Source organism: Hemicordylus capensis, chromosome 2, assembly GCF_027244095.1.
Source record: "Hemicordylus capensis ecotype Gifberg chromosome 2, rHemCap1.1.pri, whole genome shotgun sequence".
In the NCBI taxonomy this organism is placed as follows: domain Eukaryota; kingdom Metazoa; phylum Chordata; class Lepidosauria; order Squamata; family Cordylidae; genus Hemicordylus; species Hemicordylus capensis.
This window is the reverse complement of record NC_069658.1, coordinates 354871857-354889811: the sequence shown is the minus strand read 5'-3', so window position 1 is coordinate 354889811 and position 17955 is coordinate 354871857. Positions and strand designations below refer to the sequence as shown.

General features: G+C 41.8%; 2 protein-coding genes across 4 annotated transcripts in view; one reads left to right on the top strand and one right to left on the bottom strand.

Moving 5' to 3' along the window:
- SEPTIN8 (septin 8) overlaps nucleotides 1–8032 on the top strand; it is a 97776-nt gene extending 89744 nt beyond the window's left edge. Inside the window, exon 10 of one of the 2 annotated variants that reach the window (XM_053288092.1) lies at nucleotides 7724–8032. In XM_053288092.1, coding sequence (XP_053144067.1) covers nucleotides 7724–7727 — 4 coding nt within the window. In that variant the 3' untranslated portion in view covers nucleotides 7728–8032. Of the gene's footprint in view, nucleotides 1–2739; nucleotides 2946–7723 lie in introns of those variants that run through there. The other variant, XM_053288088.1, reaches the window with a different exon arrangement.
- Nucleotides 1089–17623, bottom strand: CCNI2 (cyclin I family member 2). 2 transcript variants are annotated; one of them, XM_053288094.1, is made up of 7 exons: nucleotides 17112–17623; nucleotides 12718–12874; nucleotides 12016–12150; nucleotides 10787–10861; nucleotides 9365–9505; nucleotides 8032–8262; nucleotides 1089–6906 (listed from the first exon to the last, which is right to left on the bottom strand). In XM_053288094.1, exons 2-7 carry the CDS (start codon nucleotides 12829–12831, stop codon nucleotides 6499–6501), a joined length of 1104 nt encoding a protein of 367 aa, XP_053144069.1. In that variant the 5' UTR covers nucleotides 12832–12874; nucleotides 17112–17623; the 3' UTR covers nucleotides 1089–6498. The 2 variants fall into 2 exon arrangements, with proteins under 2 accessions (XP_053144069.1, XP_053144070.1); XM_053288095.1 differs by lacking the exon at nucleotides 17112–17623 and adding an exon at nucleotides 16843–16864.
- Nucleotides 17624–17955: the final 332 nt, after the last annotated feature.

The following is a 17955-nucleotide window of genomic DNA, read 5'->3' as shown; positions in this document are numbered from 1 at the left end:
AAATGTGAAGGGAATTGTTAGGAAGCTACTGTTCTACAATATTCTGAAGTGCTGTAACTGGCTAGGTTCTGCCAGATGTAATCTTCTGGAAACTGGAAACTCTCACCAACCCAGCTGTTGGTGGGTATGGGGATTGTATAGAGAAATGTTTTTGACTAGATCTGGCAACCAGTAATTTCAGTGACCCACAGTGGCAAAAGCTGCCCATTTTATTCATCCCATCCATTAGAGGCATGCCCCCCCCATTTTTGAAGATTCCTCACACCCCCTCTTAAAAAAACAGGAGCTTCATAATGGTGTAGTGTCATTATGAGGAGCTGATGCAGAGCCCACTCACCATAATGACTTCAGGATTCAGCAATGAGTTAAAGACTTCAGAGTTCAGTTCATGTGTGCTCTGAAATAACATACCTGAACCATTTCAAACTTGCTTGCTTTTTGGATTCAGAGTTTTAAGCTTGTCACACTGAAATCACTATTACTTGTTTGACAAAAGAGTCTTTATATTATCAAGCTGCAATTGAAAAATCTCCCTCATGAATAGCTAGATTCAGCTCCCAGTGCAGTGGATCTTTTTGTGCCACTTTCTAGTGTAATTCTGCATTTGCACTTAACTGACTGTTGATTTACAGTCCTCAAAGTGAGTCATTTCATAATTTTCTTCTCAGAAGATAGGGGGCAGCATCCCTGAACTTGAACCTGAACATGTGAACTGCCCCTATTGTGTGTTAGGTGACATGTGTGTGTGAGGTCATCCTAGGTTTCCTGCTGATCTTGCCCATCTCATTTTGTGTTGGTAAAATAACGGCTGCACAAAATAGCTTTGCCCCAGCCGCAAACCCACCACTTTTCACTTCCACTCAGTGCCTCTCCTTCCTCTAACTGAGTACACTCCTTGTCCTGATGCCTTGGTGATGCCTTGGTACCTAACTGAAAGTACCACATTTCCACACAAGGGTGGGGTGGGGGGACTAAGTAGGCATCATTCATCATGGCTGAATTTAGGGTCACCTTACCCACTTGCTCTTTCTGTTTGCTGAGAATCATCAAGAACCCAGAGAGCTTGTTTCAAGAAAAGAAGTCAGAACTAGAATTTCAAATTGAATTTTTATTTAACGGAAATTACCCCCCGTCCAAAAAGGAACCCCACACACCACCCTCATTTTAAAAAACATTGCCTATATTAAAAATACAGTCAAGTCACAGTTGGTGATCTAAGAACAGGGCGGTGCTTTTGGTCCTATAAATGAAAAGCAAGATGAAGAACTATTGTCTGAAGCTTTCCATTAATAATTGGACATTACGTCCAAACATGTGGAAAGCCTCTTACAGATGTTTGCAGTCTAAATACTGTGTATATTTACATTCCTAGGTTCTTAGCTTATGATTAGCAGCACATATGCTACTGTGCTGGCAAGGCAGTGCTTTGTGTCCTTCGGTTCTTTTGCACAAAGCACAGCATTCACAGTTTTTGGTAGCTTTCTGCATTGCTGCTTCAGCTTCCCTGGTGCATTCTTATCCTGTCTGTTCAAGGGCCTATTCACACAACCATCAGCCATGTGGTCCGCAGAAAAAGTGCTTAAAAATGTGGTAGGCTAGCTATCGGGAAGCGATGCCTGTGTTCATGTACATACACATGTATGTGTGTATACACACACACACACCTGCTTCTGATACACCACAGCATGCTTACCCACATCCAGCTGGCAACTAGCATACCTAGGGTCCTCTGTGGCTACCATCTTCCATCATAGTCCTTGCCTTCACATTAAGTACTATTTTGATTTCACCTTGCTCATTTAGCACCATTTTGCAGATTTTTAAAAACCTTTTCTGCCTCAGCTGCATAGTTTACAGTATCAAAAGGGTAACATGAGGACTGTGGCCCTTAGCAGGGCTGGGTGAGAGAGCCCACTTCAGGTGCCTGAGTTTGAGGTACCATAGTAGGCAGCAAATGGTCAACTATTTCATTTATTGGGATATGTGACTATCTTGGAGAGGAAGGGCTGCCTTTTGGAATTTCTGCTTCAGGAGTCAACATATCTTTGGCCATCTCTAATCGAAGCCAATTCATTTTTAAAGTATTACCAATAGATTTATGGCAAAACATGTGGATTTGGGAGAAGACATCTAAGACACATCCATCAAGATGCATATATAGCATTTAAACATGACAATGGCAGTGAGCATGAGTACACATATGGGATTTGGATTTTGTGATAAATCAACTCTGCAGTATTGTCAGTGTGTGGGACATGTGTTGTGTTGGTGTTCTCTCTATCGGAAAATGGAGTAAAGAAAAAGCACTGATCAGCAATGAGGAAGTGGCCATAACATCAGTGTTGCCCCTCTTCTGTCTCCTTAACTGCTTCCTGGAGACTAAATTCCCACTATGTCCTTGATTCATAGATGTGTTATCTCCTCCACCCACCCCCGCTGCAGCAATATAGAGTTTTGATGCAAAGCTCAGCATGGTGTGATAACATTTAAGGTAGCTATTACCTCCTACAATGAAATCTCTTAACTAAGGATTTGATCCTTCCTAAACAGAGCTTGTGTGTACTAGCTGTAGCAAGGAAAGTGATCCTTCTCACTTATGCAAATCAAGATTTTATTTGCTCACTTTGCACAACTCATTGCTGGAATCGTATGACCAATGACCTGGGAGTAAGCACCCCCACACATAGTGGGGCTTCTGAATAAATATGCATAGAATTGCACTGTTCTGATTTTTGCTAGTCATATGACACCACCCAAGGGACCACTGGAAGTCGTGACCAGCCCTCTTTGCTTCTGAGATCTCACCAACCCAAAGACCTATTATTTAGCTACAAAACTTGCTGGGTGACCTTAAGCTGAGAGACAGTGACTGGCCCAACCTACCTCCCAAGGCTGTTGTGAAGATAAGTCAAAGGGTAAGTATGCTGCTCTGAGCTCTTCGGAGGATGGGCAAGATAAAAATGTAATACAGATAACCATTGTCTATATCAGGCTTGTCCAACAAATGACAAAGCAAGCCAAATGCAAATTGTCAGCCCTGATGGTCTACCAGGGACTCAAACTCAAAAACAAAGGAGACTGTTTATCTGCAGTTAGGCTACAAGGCTGATGAACTGTGTTCGGTTTGGTGTGTCATAAGTTGTGGGCTAGAAACGTTCTTCAAATATGAAAATGGAAGCTGAGATGCTTAGGAAGTTAAATTCTGCACAATCGCAAGGATTCACAGTGTGACTATATAGAGTGCCTCACTTAAAACAGTGTGCAGAAAAATGCTGCATCTCTACCCATTGCATACAAAATGTCAAGTGCCAAAAATCCACATCTGGTTGCTGTGTAACAGTCATTCCATTCAAGTGAAGCTCATCTAATCTCATTAGCAAGCATATTTCACATGCCTGAACCAAGACCTGCCCTGTTCTTTCATTTAGCAAGAAGGGACTAGGCAGTAGAGAACTTCGCTACCATCTGTTCAGTTGTTTGTATTTTGCAGGATACATGTAGTATTCATCCAGGATTGAGCATTTGACCCTTGGGTGTGTACCAGGCTTCTTTTTTTCTATTTGGCCTGGCCAGCAGGATTCAAGTATGCCTCAGCTGAGCACACCTGACTAAGCACCACTTTGTAAACAACCCCAAAATGGGATGCTGGCTGTGTGTGCACTGATATGGCAGTGGTTATATGACTGCTGCCATATCCCTTGAACTGACTGAAATTTGAATTGTCAGCTATTGGGGGAGGGGGAGGTACTGACTCCATGCCTAAGGGTTATGTGGAATTTATACTTGTGGTAACGTGAACAAAAATGCAACTTTTCAAGTCTAGTAGGTTGTATGCCTAGGCTTGCTTCAGTTATATATGAGTAATTTTTAAAAGCTGTACCCACTGATTTTTTTTTCCAGTCCACAAAACTCTTCAAAGTACAACTCTCTGGTTTTATGTTGACTATGGAGAACTGGTGTGAAGAACCCAGCGATGTTGCCTAATGCTATTGTGTGAAGGAAGTGCTAATGGCTGATATGCTGTGCAGCCTACCTCCTCCAAAATGGGCTGCCCCCTGGTTCCTACAACCTGCAAAGGCAGCCCTGATGCTGTTCTGAAGTTCCATTTGTGACAATGGAAAAACCTGAAGGAACACTGTCTTCATAACTGTTGCTTCAAAACAGCATCAGGGCTGCTTTTGCAGGTTGCAACAGGGAGGAGGCAGCCCATGACTGTGGTGGTAGGCTGCACATCATGCCAGCCAAGGTCTTAAGGCCAGTTCCAAAGACCATGGATCCAGAGTCCTCCGTAGGCTTCCATCCTGAAATGTGCTAAGCACTCCACTTGTGTCTGATTTCAGAGTCACCCAAAGATGCAGAAATGTAATATTCTTTGCTACAAATCAACTGTCCCATGGCACAATTTTTCTGTCTTAAACCCAGTTCAAAAACACCTTATTCAGCTGCTGAGCCATTTGATCATTATGGTCAATGTGTGAACCGAGTCTTAAATATCAATCCTGCAGTTCCATCTTTGCATACCTGTAGAAGCCTACATGTGATTAGCCCTACACACCTGTCCAATAGGGATGTGCAAATTGATTTGGGTACAAATTGATTTGTACCCGAATCTAGATGATTTGGGTGATTTGGAGACAAAACAAATCATCCCTGTGGTCCATTGGCTAGATTCGGGTCCAAATCGAATCATGCCTGATTTGAATCTAATCGATTCAAGATTTTGATCCCTCCTATTCCCAGCTTTCATTTAAAAAGAAAAAGCTAAGCTCTAGCCCTTGTAGAAGTGGAGTTATGGAGCAAAATGTGTGGTCACTATTTTTCAAGTGTCTGGATTCTTTGGTCTATAATAACTTTCCCTCAATAAATCCCTATGAGGATTCATTACACACCTTCATTTCTTCTATTCTTCTTGACTGTCTTTTTGACAGCACCAACTGTCAACTGCCATGTATCAACTACACCCCACTCCCACCAGCAAGGCAGTGGGGTACTACTCAGTTTATGTCCTAGGATTTTTTTCAAGTTTTTAGGCTCTTTGGTGTCTAATAACCTTTTCTCATAATGAATCCCTATGAGGATTCATTATACACCGAAGAGTCTAAACACCTCAGATTCCTAAAATGTAAACTGAGTACCCAGTGGCTTGTGGGGTAGCTGGAACATAGGATGCCACTAATTCCCCACCTGCAAAGCAGTGGAGTCAAAATGAACAGAAGAAATGAAGGTGTGTATTCATTATTCATTATACATCAAATAATCTAAACACTTCAAAAATACCTAAAAAATAAACTGAGTACCCCAGTGTGTGGGGTGAGTGGGTTGGTGTAGTTGACACATGGTAGTTGATCAGGTTCAATGATAGTCAAAAATGAACAGAAGAAACGAAGGCATATACTGAATCCTCAGGGATTCATTTTGAAGAAAAGTTATTAGACACCAAAGATTCTAAACATTTCAATATTCCTAAAAATTAAAACAAGAACCCCATTGCCTTGCAGGTGTGTGTGTGGGGGGGGTGTAGTTGGCACATGGCAGTTGATAGTTGGCACTGTCCAGTGACAGTCAAAATGAATAGAAGAAATGAAGGTGTGCAATGAATCCTCATAGGGATTCATTATGAGGAAAAGTTGTTATACACCAAAGAATCCAAACACTTGAAAAATGACTGCACATTTTGTTCCATAGCTCCAGTTCTACAAGGGCTAGAGCTTAGCTTTTTTTAAAAAAATGAAAGCTGGGGATCTGTGTTAGGGTTATTATATGGCAACTTTGAATCTCCATTGTTTCCTATGGCAGAAATGTTCAAAATCAGTAGAAATTCATTAAAAATAAACCAAGTGTCCTACTGCCTTGACATTTGGGTAGTAGGTGGCACCCATGGGAACCTAACCACCACTCAGATTTGGGGCCCCTAGGACCTTGATCCGAATCAGTTCGAATCCAAATCTAATCAAAGCAAATATAAATTGAATCTGGGGTGATTTGGATACAAAACAAATCAGGAGTGATTTGTTTTGGGCACAAATCGAATCAAAAAAATTGATTTGTGCACATCCCTACTGTCCAACTAATCTTCAAAAGTCATCACAGCTAAAACACAACAGTTCAGTTTATGCAGGACAGCAAAGTTAGTGTCTGAATGAAGGCATTCATTCCTACTCCCACCGTATGCACTCTAGGAGAGGAAATTTAGAAAGCTCCCACATGTTCCTGGAATTGGTTTTGAGCTATATATCTAAACGTAGCACACAGTCCAATTTGCTAAATGTTGATCCCTGAGGTTTCATCTTGCAGTTGTGCATAGCTTAGATCTGTGTGTTCACTTTATATTTGGACCATATCAAAACAAAAAGGCATGCATGTTTTAAAAGAAGCAATTAAAAAGGTGTAGAGTTGAAGGCTACAAGTAGGCAGTACTTTCTATCTATAGCTCTATTAACCGTTGAAATATCAAAAATAACCTTTAAGGTTGGGTCCCTTGGCTCTACACAGGCACAATTAGTTGATCTGAGGGGCAGGCTCTAATGGTGGACAAGAACTGCTATTTTCTTCTTGCTGCAGATGCATGTTACCACCCATACTGCTGGTGTGCCCAGTGTCTGGGATCCCATCTTCACTGTACAGGTACTTGAATCCATCATAGAATTCATCGGTCTCCATGACATCTTCATGGATGTTGACTCTGAGAAGTGTGAAAGCTGCTGGGACTGGCCAGCTCCCTCTTGCTCGTGGGTTAATCTGCACTGCTTTGTTCACTGTCTTGTAACAGCAGGGCAACTTTTCATCTAGATGGGCTTGGATGTTTTGGTTTGCAGGGTTGAAAATATAGATAGCATTGGATGGTTGGTAGCCCAGGAGCTCCTGATCAACAAGCTCTTTACAGTGGATGAATTGGGCATTGTCAATCTGTAATGCAATAAATAAAAAAGCCCATTGTCCTCTCACTTCTTAAAGTGTTCTTTAACTGATGTTCAATTCCAAACATATGAATACGAACCATTTTAGTCCCAGAACCCAGGAATACAGCTATATTAAACTAATCAAGCCAAAGTCTAACCAACATGTATGTATATATGTATCTCCTGAAATGTTTAATGTGGCCAGTGTTCACTGGTTTCTACTGCATATAGCGAATGGGGCATACTCTTATTACATGGTCACCTACAAATGACATTGTGCCAGTGCAGCCTCCAATGCTGTGAGATATCATAGGAATTACACACCAACTTATGTAAAATCACTGGATTCTGTCCTTACACAGAAGTATCATCTAACTGCTACTGTGGAGCTCAAGATGGGAGGGGAAAGATGACTTGGCAGAAGCCAGAGTTGCACTGTATCTGTCTCCTAAAGGTTTGTATGGTAGTACAAAGAAGTGGGATTAAAGTCAAGGTGGTGTAGCTGTTCTATAATATACAGTTGTTCCTTCATGTTTCTAATGTCTTGACCTTCAGTCCCTAGTTCAGTCCCTAGTTCAGTTGGCTGGTCCACTCAACTCTCCCTATTTAGCTCCATGGCAACTGGAGGAATGCATTGGTGGTTGATACCACATCTAAGCATCCTTGATTTCTCCCGGTTCTCATTTAAAACTTGGCCTGGTGGACAGGAAAGGACTACCCAATATGAACCCAGGTGACATTTAAACAGACTTCGTGTGAAACATTAAAAAATGAGGTTTGACAAGTTTTCAGCAGTCAATATAGTGGCAATTCTCTTTTTTTAGATGAAAACATCTGGAGTACTTGCTGGACAACCTTGAAAGTGTGACTTAAATTAGGAACATTGTCATGGTATCACATAACCCAATGATGGGCTTTGACTGGCTATCCTCCTTCAAGACATTAACTCCCATTGAAACTAACATGGGGTTTTGCATCCAGTAGAAAATGCATCCTAACACAGACATGCAAGCACTCCTGAGAAGTACATTTTAAAAACGTGCAACGTTGGTTGATAAATAGTTGTGAGATTTCTATTTTAATCTTTGTGTTGGCCTCAGATTTGTGCTGCAGAGGCCATTTTGACTCCTACCTGTGCTTTTTTTAGCAGATCAGTAATTACAGGAAACCAATCAGGAGTCAGCCTCTCCAACTCTAAGGTGATGATCACCAAAGCCAATGTGGAGCCCTTAAACTGCAATAGTTGGTGGCATGCCATACAGTGCTGTAGCTGTTTAATCAAGAATGCAACATGGCGGGAAGGATTCCTCTGAGGCAGCCCACCTAGTAGATGGGGCCACTTGGATATCACCATGGCATGGAACTGGAGAGAAGAGAAACATGTCTATTATAGAAATATATATATTTAAAACACTCACACAAATATATATATATATATATTTAAAAAAAGAGGTCACACGTGAACTTTGTACGTTTTCATATGTCATTGACCAGAAGTGCAAACTAATTCTTATTCATGGCAAGAAACTTCTAAAGTTTATATTATTTTTTGTCCCATTGTACCATTTGTGTCGTATTTGCCAAATATTGAAATGTTTAAGCTTATACTGAATGTAATTAATTCTGAATTCATTGCATTGTCGCAATTGTAAATTCAGAAGGTTTCACTTCTCATTTGTATAATCAACAGTGATATTCAAGCCAGCAAATAGGAGTAAAAGAAGAAGAAAAATCACTGATGATGCTTGAAACAAATTTAACAGTCTCATTATCCTGGTTGTGATAGGACATTTCCCCAAACAATCTTCATGCTAGGATGGCATAAGAATCCACCCTTTGCTGTAAAGAGACAAGACATTGTCGTATCACATAATGTTTGCCTTACTATAGCACATGAAAACTTCTTAAAGGGAAGTTTTCGTTCTTTCTATAAACATTTAGCAAATAAGATGTGACTTAAGTGCCAGATCAGAATGATCTAATTTGCCTACAATGAGGGTCAAGTGTTTTTATGCAGGGAGAGATAAAGAAAGCTGATCTGAGATCCCCTATTTGTGAAATGTAGCAACAACTCTGAGAGCTTTTTATGTACAGTATTAAGAGTGCAGATTGTTAGAAATATTTTTGCAGTGTGTACTTGAACAAAAAAAATCAATAGTGGTACAGTGGTAAAGAATCTTTATAAAAGTCAATTTTAGTTGTCCTTTCAAAATGGGAAGTTACATCATTTGTAAATCAAGGATTTTTAAATTAAGTAGATGGAATAGTGGGGTGTTCAAATGGAATTTCAACATCTTCACAGTAATACTTTTCAAAAGACTTGTAGATAGCGAAGAATGTGTGGCCTGTAAGGCTAACAAGAAGGGAATGTGCACCATTGCTGTTTTCTAGTCTTATTTGGTACCCCCCCAAAATAAAAATCTAGTATACAGACTTTTGCACACACACACACAATCAGTGCTTACAATGTTTAAGAAATCCATTGATGTTGCTGTGTAAAGATCCCAGTGAAGTTTGTCGAGTATAATTCTTTCCATTCTCAAAATCTCAGCTGGAGAACATTTACAACTACTCTGCACCGCAAGCTTCTTTACTGGTGGTATTATCTGTTTTAAAATCAAAAGAAAAATAATAATAAAAGAAGCCCAATTCTTATGAAACTCTTGGGTGGTGGTGTCTGTGGCTCTGTGTGCGCAATTATCTGGTTAATGAAGAATAGCCTTCTGGACCACTAACCAGATAAAAATTAAGCAAAACATCAGATATTAAAAATCCAAGGTGCCCACACTTCTTAATATAGGGAAGCCTTTTCAGAGGCTTCAAAAGAACTAAGTTGCTTGCTGTACTGAATTCAACTGAGGTCATCCATACCAAAGGTAAGTGTGACACCATACACTGGGGTCTCAACTATCTTACTCTGTTCTGAAGCTACTATCTGGACTCTTGCCTGAGGCTGGTCCCATTCACATGGCATAAAATCAAACATTTGGGCCACGTGCCTTTCAGGAGTACAAAACTTTGGTCCTCCAGCTGCTGTTGGGCAACTCTCATAATCGCCACCCACAGTGGTAAATAGCAATGATGCAAGTTGTGGTCTAACAACAGCTGGAGGGCTGAGGTTGTGTACCCTTGATTGAGAGGATGCTTTAAGTAATGGCTGACATGACGTGTAGCTTATTGTTACTGTAATTGCCCACCCTGGGGTTGCTGCGGACTTCAAAGCAAGCTCTGACGCTCTTCAGAAGCAGCAGATGAGGAAACAGTGTTTTCGTAGGTTTCCCCATTGTTGCAAAAAGGAAACTTACGAAAATGTTGCTTCCACACCTACTGCTTCTGAACAGTGTTGGAATTTGCTTTTGAAGTCTGCAGCAGACCACTATTGTGATGGTAGGCTGTGCATCATGTCAGCCACTATTATTATTTTACAGTCTTTTTGATCAAACAGCATAGTTTGTAAGAACTTGATGAAATTTCCTAAAGGTGATTCTATGATTCGGCACCCAAAGCCAAACTAAGGCTTAAACATATCTGTTGCAGCAAAGTAACATTACAACTTGCTGCTGTGTGCTACAATTTGTCGGCTTGCCCAAGACACTGTGCAAGACTGACGATGAGATGCCTAGATTAGATTCTAATGGTACTTTTGCCTCCTCGGGGCCAGCTATGGCAGTTTGTATATTGTACACCCTGCCATATATATTGCTGTATAGTATTTATAATGCAGTTGTAGCTGGCAGGCAGCACTTCCTTTGCACAGGATGCCTTGTATATCTACATTAATTTACAAAGTGGCTTAAGCAATTGCATCCACAACATCTGTAAGATGAACTTTCTGCATGCTTTACTCTAACATTAGGCTGATCATATTTAAAACAAAATGTGCTTACTTCATCTTCTTCATTGATTTTTGCTGCAAGAACCAGGCAAGCTATTGCAATGCATCGGAGATATTTTAACTGTGCCTGAAAAAAGAGAAAGGGAAGAAAAGAATTGAGGATTATATTCAAGTGGGAAAATAATTCTTGAAAACAATATAAAGATATTACAGTTCAAGCTTCTAAGCTGGCATACCATAGTGCTGCAAGTAATAAGAATAGTCTATCTGAACAACTGGAACATAGGATTGCAGCAGTAGTAGCCTCTAAGGGTACATTGTCAATGTGGGAATGATAAACAAGACAGAAGGCCATGTGACAGAAAATCCATTGCTTTTTTACACTGTGTGATATATTAGGGAGCAGCAAAGGATGTGCGATCAGTTTTATCCATTCAAACCTAGTTATTCCAAACAATACTTTCCCCTTACATCCATCTGAAATCAAGAAAATGGTTTGGTATACTTCATGCTAAAGTCAATGGAGCGCAATTAGGATAAGATGATGTGTTTTTCATCAAATTTGTAATTGGGATGGATGAAATGCAAAAGTTACATTACATACACTCTGGATAGATATTGGCTAATATCTTCTGCAGCCCTACAAGGGCAGAAGAATGGCTCTCCGTCACAGAGCAGCAGGAACCTAGCTGTGTTGAATCTTTGCTCTGCAGCCCAGACTGGGAGGAGTGGAGAGGGAAGCAATTTTAGCTCCTTCCCCTTCTCTCCAAAAGCCCTTTTCACTCCAGAAATGTCCCCGAGAGCTTTGCAGGACTCAGGGACATATTTCTGGCAGAGAAAAGGGATTTTGGAAAGAGGGGAGAGAAGGGAAAATTTCTTCCCTCCACTCACACTGGACTACAGAACAAGGTTTCAATGCAGCTAGGCTTCTGCTCCTCTGTGAGGGTGAAGCCCTTCTTCCATCCTCGTAGCACTGAAGATGATATCAGCTCTTGTTTTTAGGGGCCAATTCTCACTGGAGTTTTTGTACTTGGATATACACCCAAGTACAAATACAGGAACATCCCATTGAACGACCCCCACATATGCACACTTTAGGGTAGTTTTCACTGCATTTCACATTAAAGTGTGTGTTAGTGGAAGTACACAAGGTTGAGTGAGAACCAACCTTAAATCTTAAGGATTTTCTCAGCTCCATAACTGCAGCATTTAGCACACTAGGTTGCATGCTGCAGCTGAACGACATCCCCATTAAAAAAAACCCCAGCCAAAATGTTTTACCTTTACAGATGCCAACAACCGATTCAGAAAGCTGATTGCCAAAGCAAATGTTTCAGAGCAAAACTGAAACTGGGAGCTTATTTCTCCGATCCACAAAACTGCTTTCTCATAATAAAATGGAGATATGTCTGTGCCCTAAAACAGAAGGCTCCAATTAAATAAACATTACAATCATTTGAGATCTACCAAAGTTTAAAGATCATCATTGAGAGCGAGGCCGCAAATTCTAGGTGTCAGCATACCCTTTTTTTTTTTAGGCACACTTGTTAAGGCACTTGAGATTTTTTAAAACTGGAATTTTGCTCCAGCTTATAGTTGAATCAGGACATTATGTATATTTTTCTGTGGAAGAGGCTTTAAGACAAATAGCCTTTTTCCCTGTAAGAGGGAAAAGATGTAGCTAAAGCATGTAAGAACAGGTCTTTGTTTTTATCCAAACTCAGTGCTTTGCTGAGGGGGAGGATTCTGTTGGTAAATGTTACTAAAGTGCAGGCAAGCTGTAATATGTCCATGTCTATAATACAAAGAGTATCTGGGCATACATGGCTGGTGCATGACACTATAGCTAGCCTAAATACAAGCCTCCACAGATATTTGTTTTTATAAGTTGGGAAATACAAGTGTAGCAGGGGATAATTCATACATAACTCCGACTTCATTAACTATAGTTCTTTCATATGAAGTTTGCTTGAAATAGAGTACCTTCAGTGTGAAATCCTGGAAGACTGGCACCTTCCAAATCTTTGCTTCTCGTGCTAGAGCATGCTCCAATACAGAGGTAAGGTTTTGGCTCTCTAAAAGTCCTGTGTACTTCATAGCAGTGACTGAATAGGCCCGTTTTGTGGGCAGGAACCATTACCTACAATTTAAAAATAAAATAAAATGCCAGACTTAGTTTGTAGACGGCATGTTTGTAAACTGCAACTGATGGGCATATATTTTGGCACACAGGGAGACATTTTAAATACACAAGCTAAGAGACTAAGGTTTATTCGCACTTAACTTACAGGAAGCTGTGTCTATAACACTACTGCTAGTGGGGAAAAACAACTCAGTATTCACTCTAATTGCAATGGCTAACAGTTCTGCCTAGTTCTAATCCCAAATGCAAAGTGCCATGTTTAAGGCAACAGCTAACATTCAAGAGATGGGAAATAACAACAAAAATTGTGTGTGTGTGTGGCAGTGGGGAAGTTGGCCTTTTGGCTCCTGAGTCTTCCAGACAGATTGCTTCTTCTTTTCTTCTTTTTTTCAACTACCTTCTTTATTTACTCTTTGCTTGTTCTGGGTGAGGATCGAGAATATGTTACAGCCAAAGAAGGAAGGCACTTAAAATGGCTTTTCATGACAACAATTCATTGTTAACCACCCAGAAATGAAAGTTTGGGCGGTATATGAGTTCAATCAGTCAATAAACAATCTCCATGTGGCAAGCTGTGGATTGGGTGATTTACTCTGTGTCACTACAGAAGTCCCCCTACCTCAAATGATGAACAAATTGATCCACAGGAAGAGTAACAACACATAAACAATGTGCCATTTAAAGTATTCTTCACAGGGTGCCATATTGTACTGGCCTGAAGAAAAAACAGCCAGACATTTTGCTATTATATGCAGAAAGGTACAAATCTCATGTCTTTAATAGAGGAGACCCACTAAGATTCATTTTGCCTTGCTGCAGAGGCAAAGAGTCTCATCTTTTAAAAAAGAGTTAATGAACCTGAGTCTCTCTTCCAGCAACTACTGTAATCTAGAATGCCATCACTGAATGTTTTTAAGATAAGGTATATATAAGCCACGGGGGGTGGGGGTGGGGAGATCTAATGGGGAAAAACTGCACGTGAAAAGTACATGCACACCCTGCTGAATTCCTTGGGCCAGCCCCAACCCAATGCTGCATTCAGTCTTGGATGTTCTGGCCAGAATGATGATCACAGATCACTATTACCTCTAAGGTGTGTGCATGCACATGTGCTCACACATTTTCTGTTGTCCACTCAGTTAATTTAGATCCTACTCAGGTGGAATCAGGAAGGCCCCACTCTGAAAGCATGTGCACACACACTGCCTTGATACTGCTGCCTAGAACAAAACTCATTCTGCACACAGATGAAAATTTTTTAGAGAGAACACTGTCACAGATCAAAGGAAATGTCTGGCTTCTCTGAAATTTGCATTATTTTATCATGGGGAAAATCAAAAGGTTAAGATTTGCCAGGAAATAGGAATCTAAGAAGCCCCTTAAGAAATTGATACTCTATTTCATCAGGACAATATACATTCTTAGCTAATTTGCTATGTTTAAGCTACTTCAGAAAGTAAGTGGAAACGTACTTTGGCCTCCAAATATTTCCTGACCACTATTTCACACAAGTTTATTACTTGAACATAGCTTCCACCAATCTCTTGAAAAATATTCTTCTGGGAGTTCATAAACCTTCCTCCCTGCAGCCCAAGCAAACTGTTCCCAAAATCAACATCCAGGCCCCATTTTAACTATATAGGATTATGAAGGTTTCTGAACACAGGAATAATCTCTGTAGAGTGAAACATATTTTTATTTGGTAACTGTCAACCCACATTTCAATATTCTGCTTGTTAAGAGACACAGAGTATTTCAAGAACATTTTCTCATTTAAAACACACAGGCCTTCTTTGGATCTGAGAGCCAACTCAAAAATTTAGAAGCCACAAAATTAGTATCCTATTTACCTGAATAGAAGATGACCCTGAATTTAAGATGACCCCCTTAAAATTATGGGTTAAATCTAGCTTATACTATTTACCTAAAAGGAAGAGGACCCTGAATTTAAGATGACAACCCAATTTCTTACATCAAAGGACTAGAGATACATATATCAGGCAATATATAAATATGATTGATAAACAAAGAAACTTGGAAAAAACTTAGACTTGGATTCAGGTAAATACAGTAACAGGACTTGTGACAGACACTGTGGAGAGGCAGGATAGATGGGTTTCTTTTTATCCCCTTTACAAGTCACATGCTAGAAAGGAAACAGGGCTGCCTGGGACAAATAAAGGTTTTATTAAACAACTCTGCCTCTGAATAGCCTAGTCTAGACACCACAGTTAAATGTCTAGGTGCCATGGCTCCCTGGTGCCTGGGATTTGTCAAGCCCTGAAAACACCTATTTTAATCTGGACACTGCTCCCCCCCCACCCAAGTATGAAACTTGCCCAATTATAGAGGAGAAAACAGGCAAACAGACTGTTCTGCATCACAACTGGCCTCACTCCCAGACTGATCTAGCAGCTCTCTGGTTGGGCCAGTATAGAAAAGCTGTGGTCAACTATTTAATCAGTTCACATCTCTATTTTGGATGGGGCAGCACTCCCTCTGAAGGAGCAGGGGTGTAGTCTTGGGCTTCCCCAGGGCCTAGTCTTGCTCCCAAAGAGTCAAGGAGCAGCTGTCACTAGGAGTGCCCTTGCATAGCTTCTGCTAGTGTTCCAGCTCCAACCTTTCCTTGAGATGGCAGCGCTGGCCACAGTTTTCCATGCCTTGGTCACATCTCAATTAGATTAATGCAACATGTGTTACACAGGGCTACCCTTGAAAAGTATTCAGAAAGATAGTACAGAATGTGGCAGCTAGTTTACTGATTGGAACCACTTGAATGCACACATTACACCTATTTTGAAGGACCTAGACTGGCTGCCAATCTGTTTCTGGAAGGAGCTGGTTATTATCTTTAAACCCTACATGGTTTGGGTCCTGGTTACATGAAGGAGCACCTTCTCCTGAGTCAATCTACCCACCTGACTAGATCTGTTGGGAGAAACCTTGCTCCAAATGCCAACATGATAGGAAGCTGCCTTATATGAAGTCAGACCATTGGTCCATCTAGCTCAGTATTGTCCACCCTGAATGACATCCTGACTAATGAAGCACCAGTGAGGAGGAGCACCAATGCAATACCAGTACTTCCGAAGAGTTCCAGACTAACTGCACTGATGCTAGTGTGTGTGTGTGTGTGTGTGTGTTTGTGTGTAAATTTCAGTAACCTCCCCTTTCCCTAGAAGCTCCCTGTGCCACCCAAAAATATATCCTTGAGGGCTACACGACTCTCAGGGACATATAATTGGATAGAGAGAGTGCTTCCTGGGGAAGAGCAGGCTGAAATCCCCCCTTCTCCCACTGAGTCAGCAGTGGACCTGAGTTAGCTGAACTTTTCAGAAGCACTGGTGCTTCATTAGTCAGGATTCACTCACTGACTGGCAGTAGCTCTCCAAGATTTCAGGCAGGAGCCTTTTCCAAACTGACTTGGAGATGCCAGGGATTGAAATAACAGGCCAAAGCAGAACTGTCCCAGCCGCTGCAGTCTGGAGTCCCAAACACCAAAAGAGTGATCAGCTGCCTGACTCCTCGCCACATTTGCTAATGCACTTGGGTTAGCTTCTAGAATAATATTATGAACTGGTGTATGAGCAGCAGACTGTGGAAGATTTGCAGCGGATCCCAGGTGCAACTAGGCCAGGAATCACCTCCAGTCCTGATAACTGCTTGGCTATCCCTTTAAATTGCCGCTGCTAAATTTGACCTCAAAAAGAGCACAATTTAAATCCTGTTGGGCATTTTTCTTTCTTTAAACCCATGGCAAAGATTGCACTTCATGCAGTGTGCTTTATATCTTATAACACACAGGATTTTTAATAAGCAGTATATGGCTCTGCTTCAATGCAAAACCAAAGAGACTAAGTGGCCCCGAATTATACTGTTACTACTGGGTACATCCTATCTGAAGCTGCCTTGCACAACGAGACAGGAAGACAAGTAGCCCAAACAGAGGCAGCCAAACCACCGACCTCCTTCCGTTTCCATGATAGGGGACGACAGGAAACAAAACACATGACATAGTAGGTCATATGACTGGTCGGCACTCAAAAAGGTAAATAGCAAAAGTTGTCCGCCTGTGCAGAGCAAACTCCTCGACAGGACGCCCAGGAAACGGGGATTTTAGAGACGCCAGGAGATGCATGCGTCTCTAAAATCTCCCGGAGATTCCTGCAGTGGCCATTTGGCGGCCTCCGTCGCCTTTCACCTTCCTTCCCCCTCATCCCTCATCGGCTCTTACCCCTCCGGCTGGGGAGACATCCGAAATCGCGCGTGCTGCGCAGGGGCTCTGCCATTCACGCCTTTGTTGCTTCTTTCATGCTGTTTTGCTGCACTTTGCAGGCAATCGCTCGATCGACGACAAGTAGGAAACCTCTCTGCCGATCATAGTTTCTATGAAGTTAATGGCTCCTCCGAAATTACTTAAATCAGAATGAGAGAGGGCAAGGCTCTCTTTCTTCTAAAGCCAGGGGGCAGGCAAACAAAATCGGCTCGAGATCGGCCGAGCTGCTGTTTCTAGGCCCCCTTCGAAAGTGCACAAAGGCTGGGACAGGCTTTTCAAGGGCGGATTCAAACTGCATCAAGCTCCGCCTCTGTGCTTACGGGTGGCTCACGTAGACAGCAACATCGCACTTCCTCGGTTAAGTCTTGCGAAGGTCCCGAGCCCCGCTGCAGAGGGCAGGCGGCGGGCTGGCTACGTGACGTTCCTCATGAGCCCGCCAAGGTGTGCGCAGTGCAAGGGGGGCACGTCTTTCAACCCCCTCCCTATTGCTTAAGAACTCCTCCTCTGGCTGGATCGGATCCGGAATCAAGTGTTTCTTTCACACCCGATCCTTGTCTGCGTGGTTTCTACTGCTGTCCCAAGCTCCTGGAGCATCGCTGGGGTGTCCTGAGCTCTGCCACTGTAACTGTCCCCTCCCAGCAAACAACAATATGACCTCTGTTTGGATTGGCCATTGGAAGCTGAAGAGGCAGTAATCTATAGGCCACATTCAGACCTAACGGCTAACTGCGGTTACATCTGGCTAAGGCAGTAACTCCATTATGCCCGAACGCACAAAGCCGAGGTTATGGCCTGAAAGCTA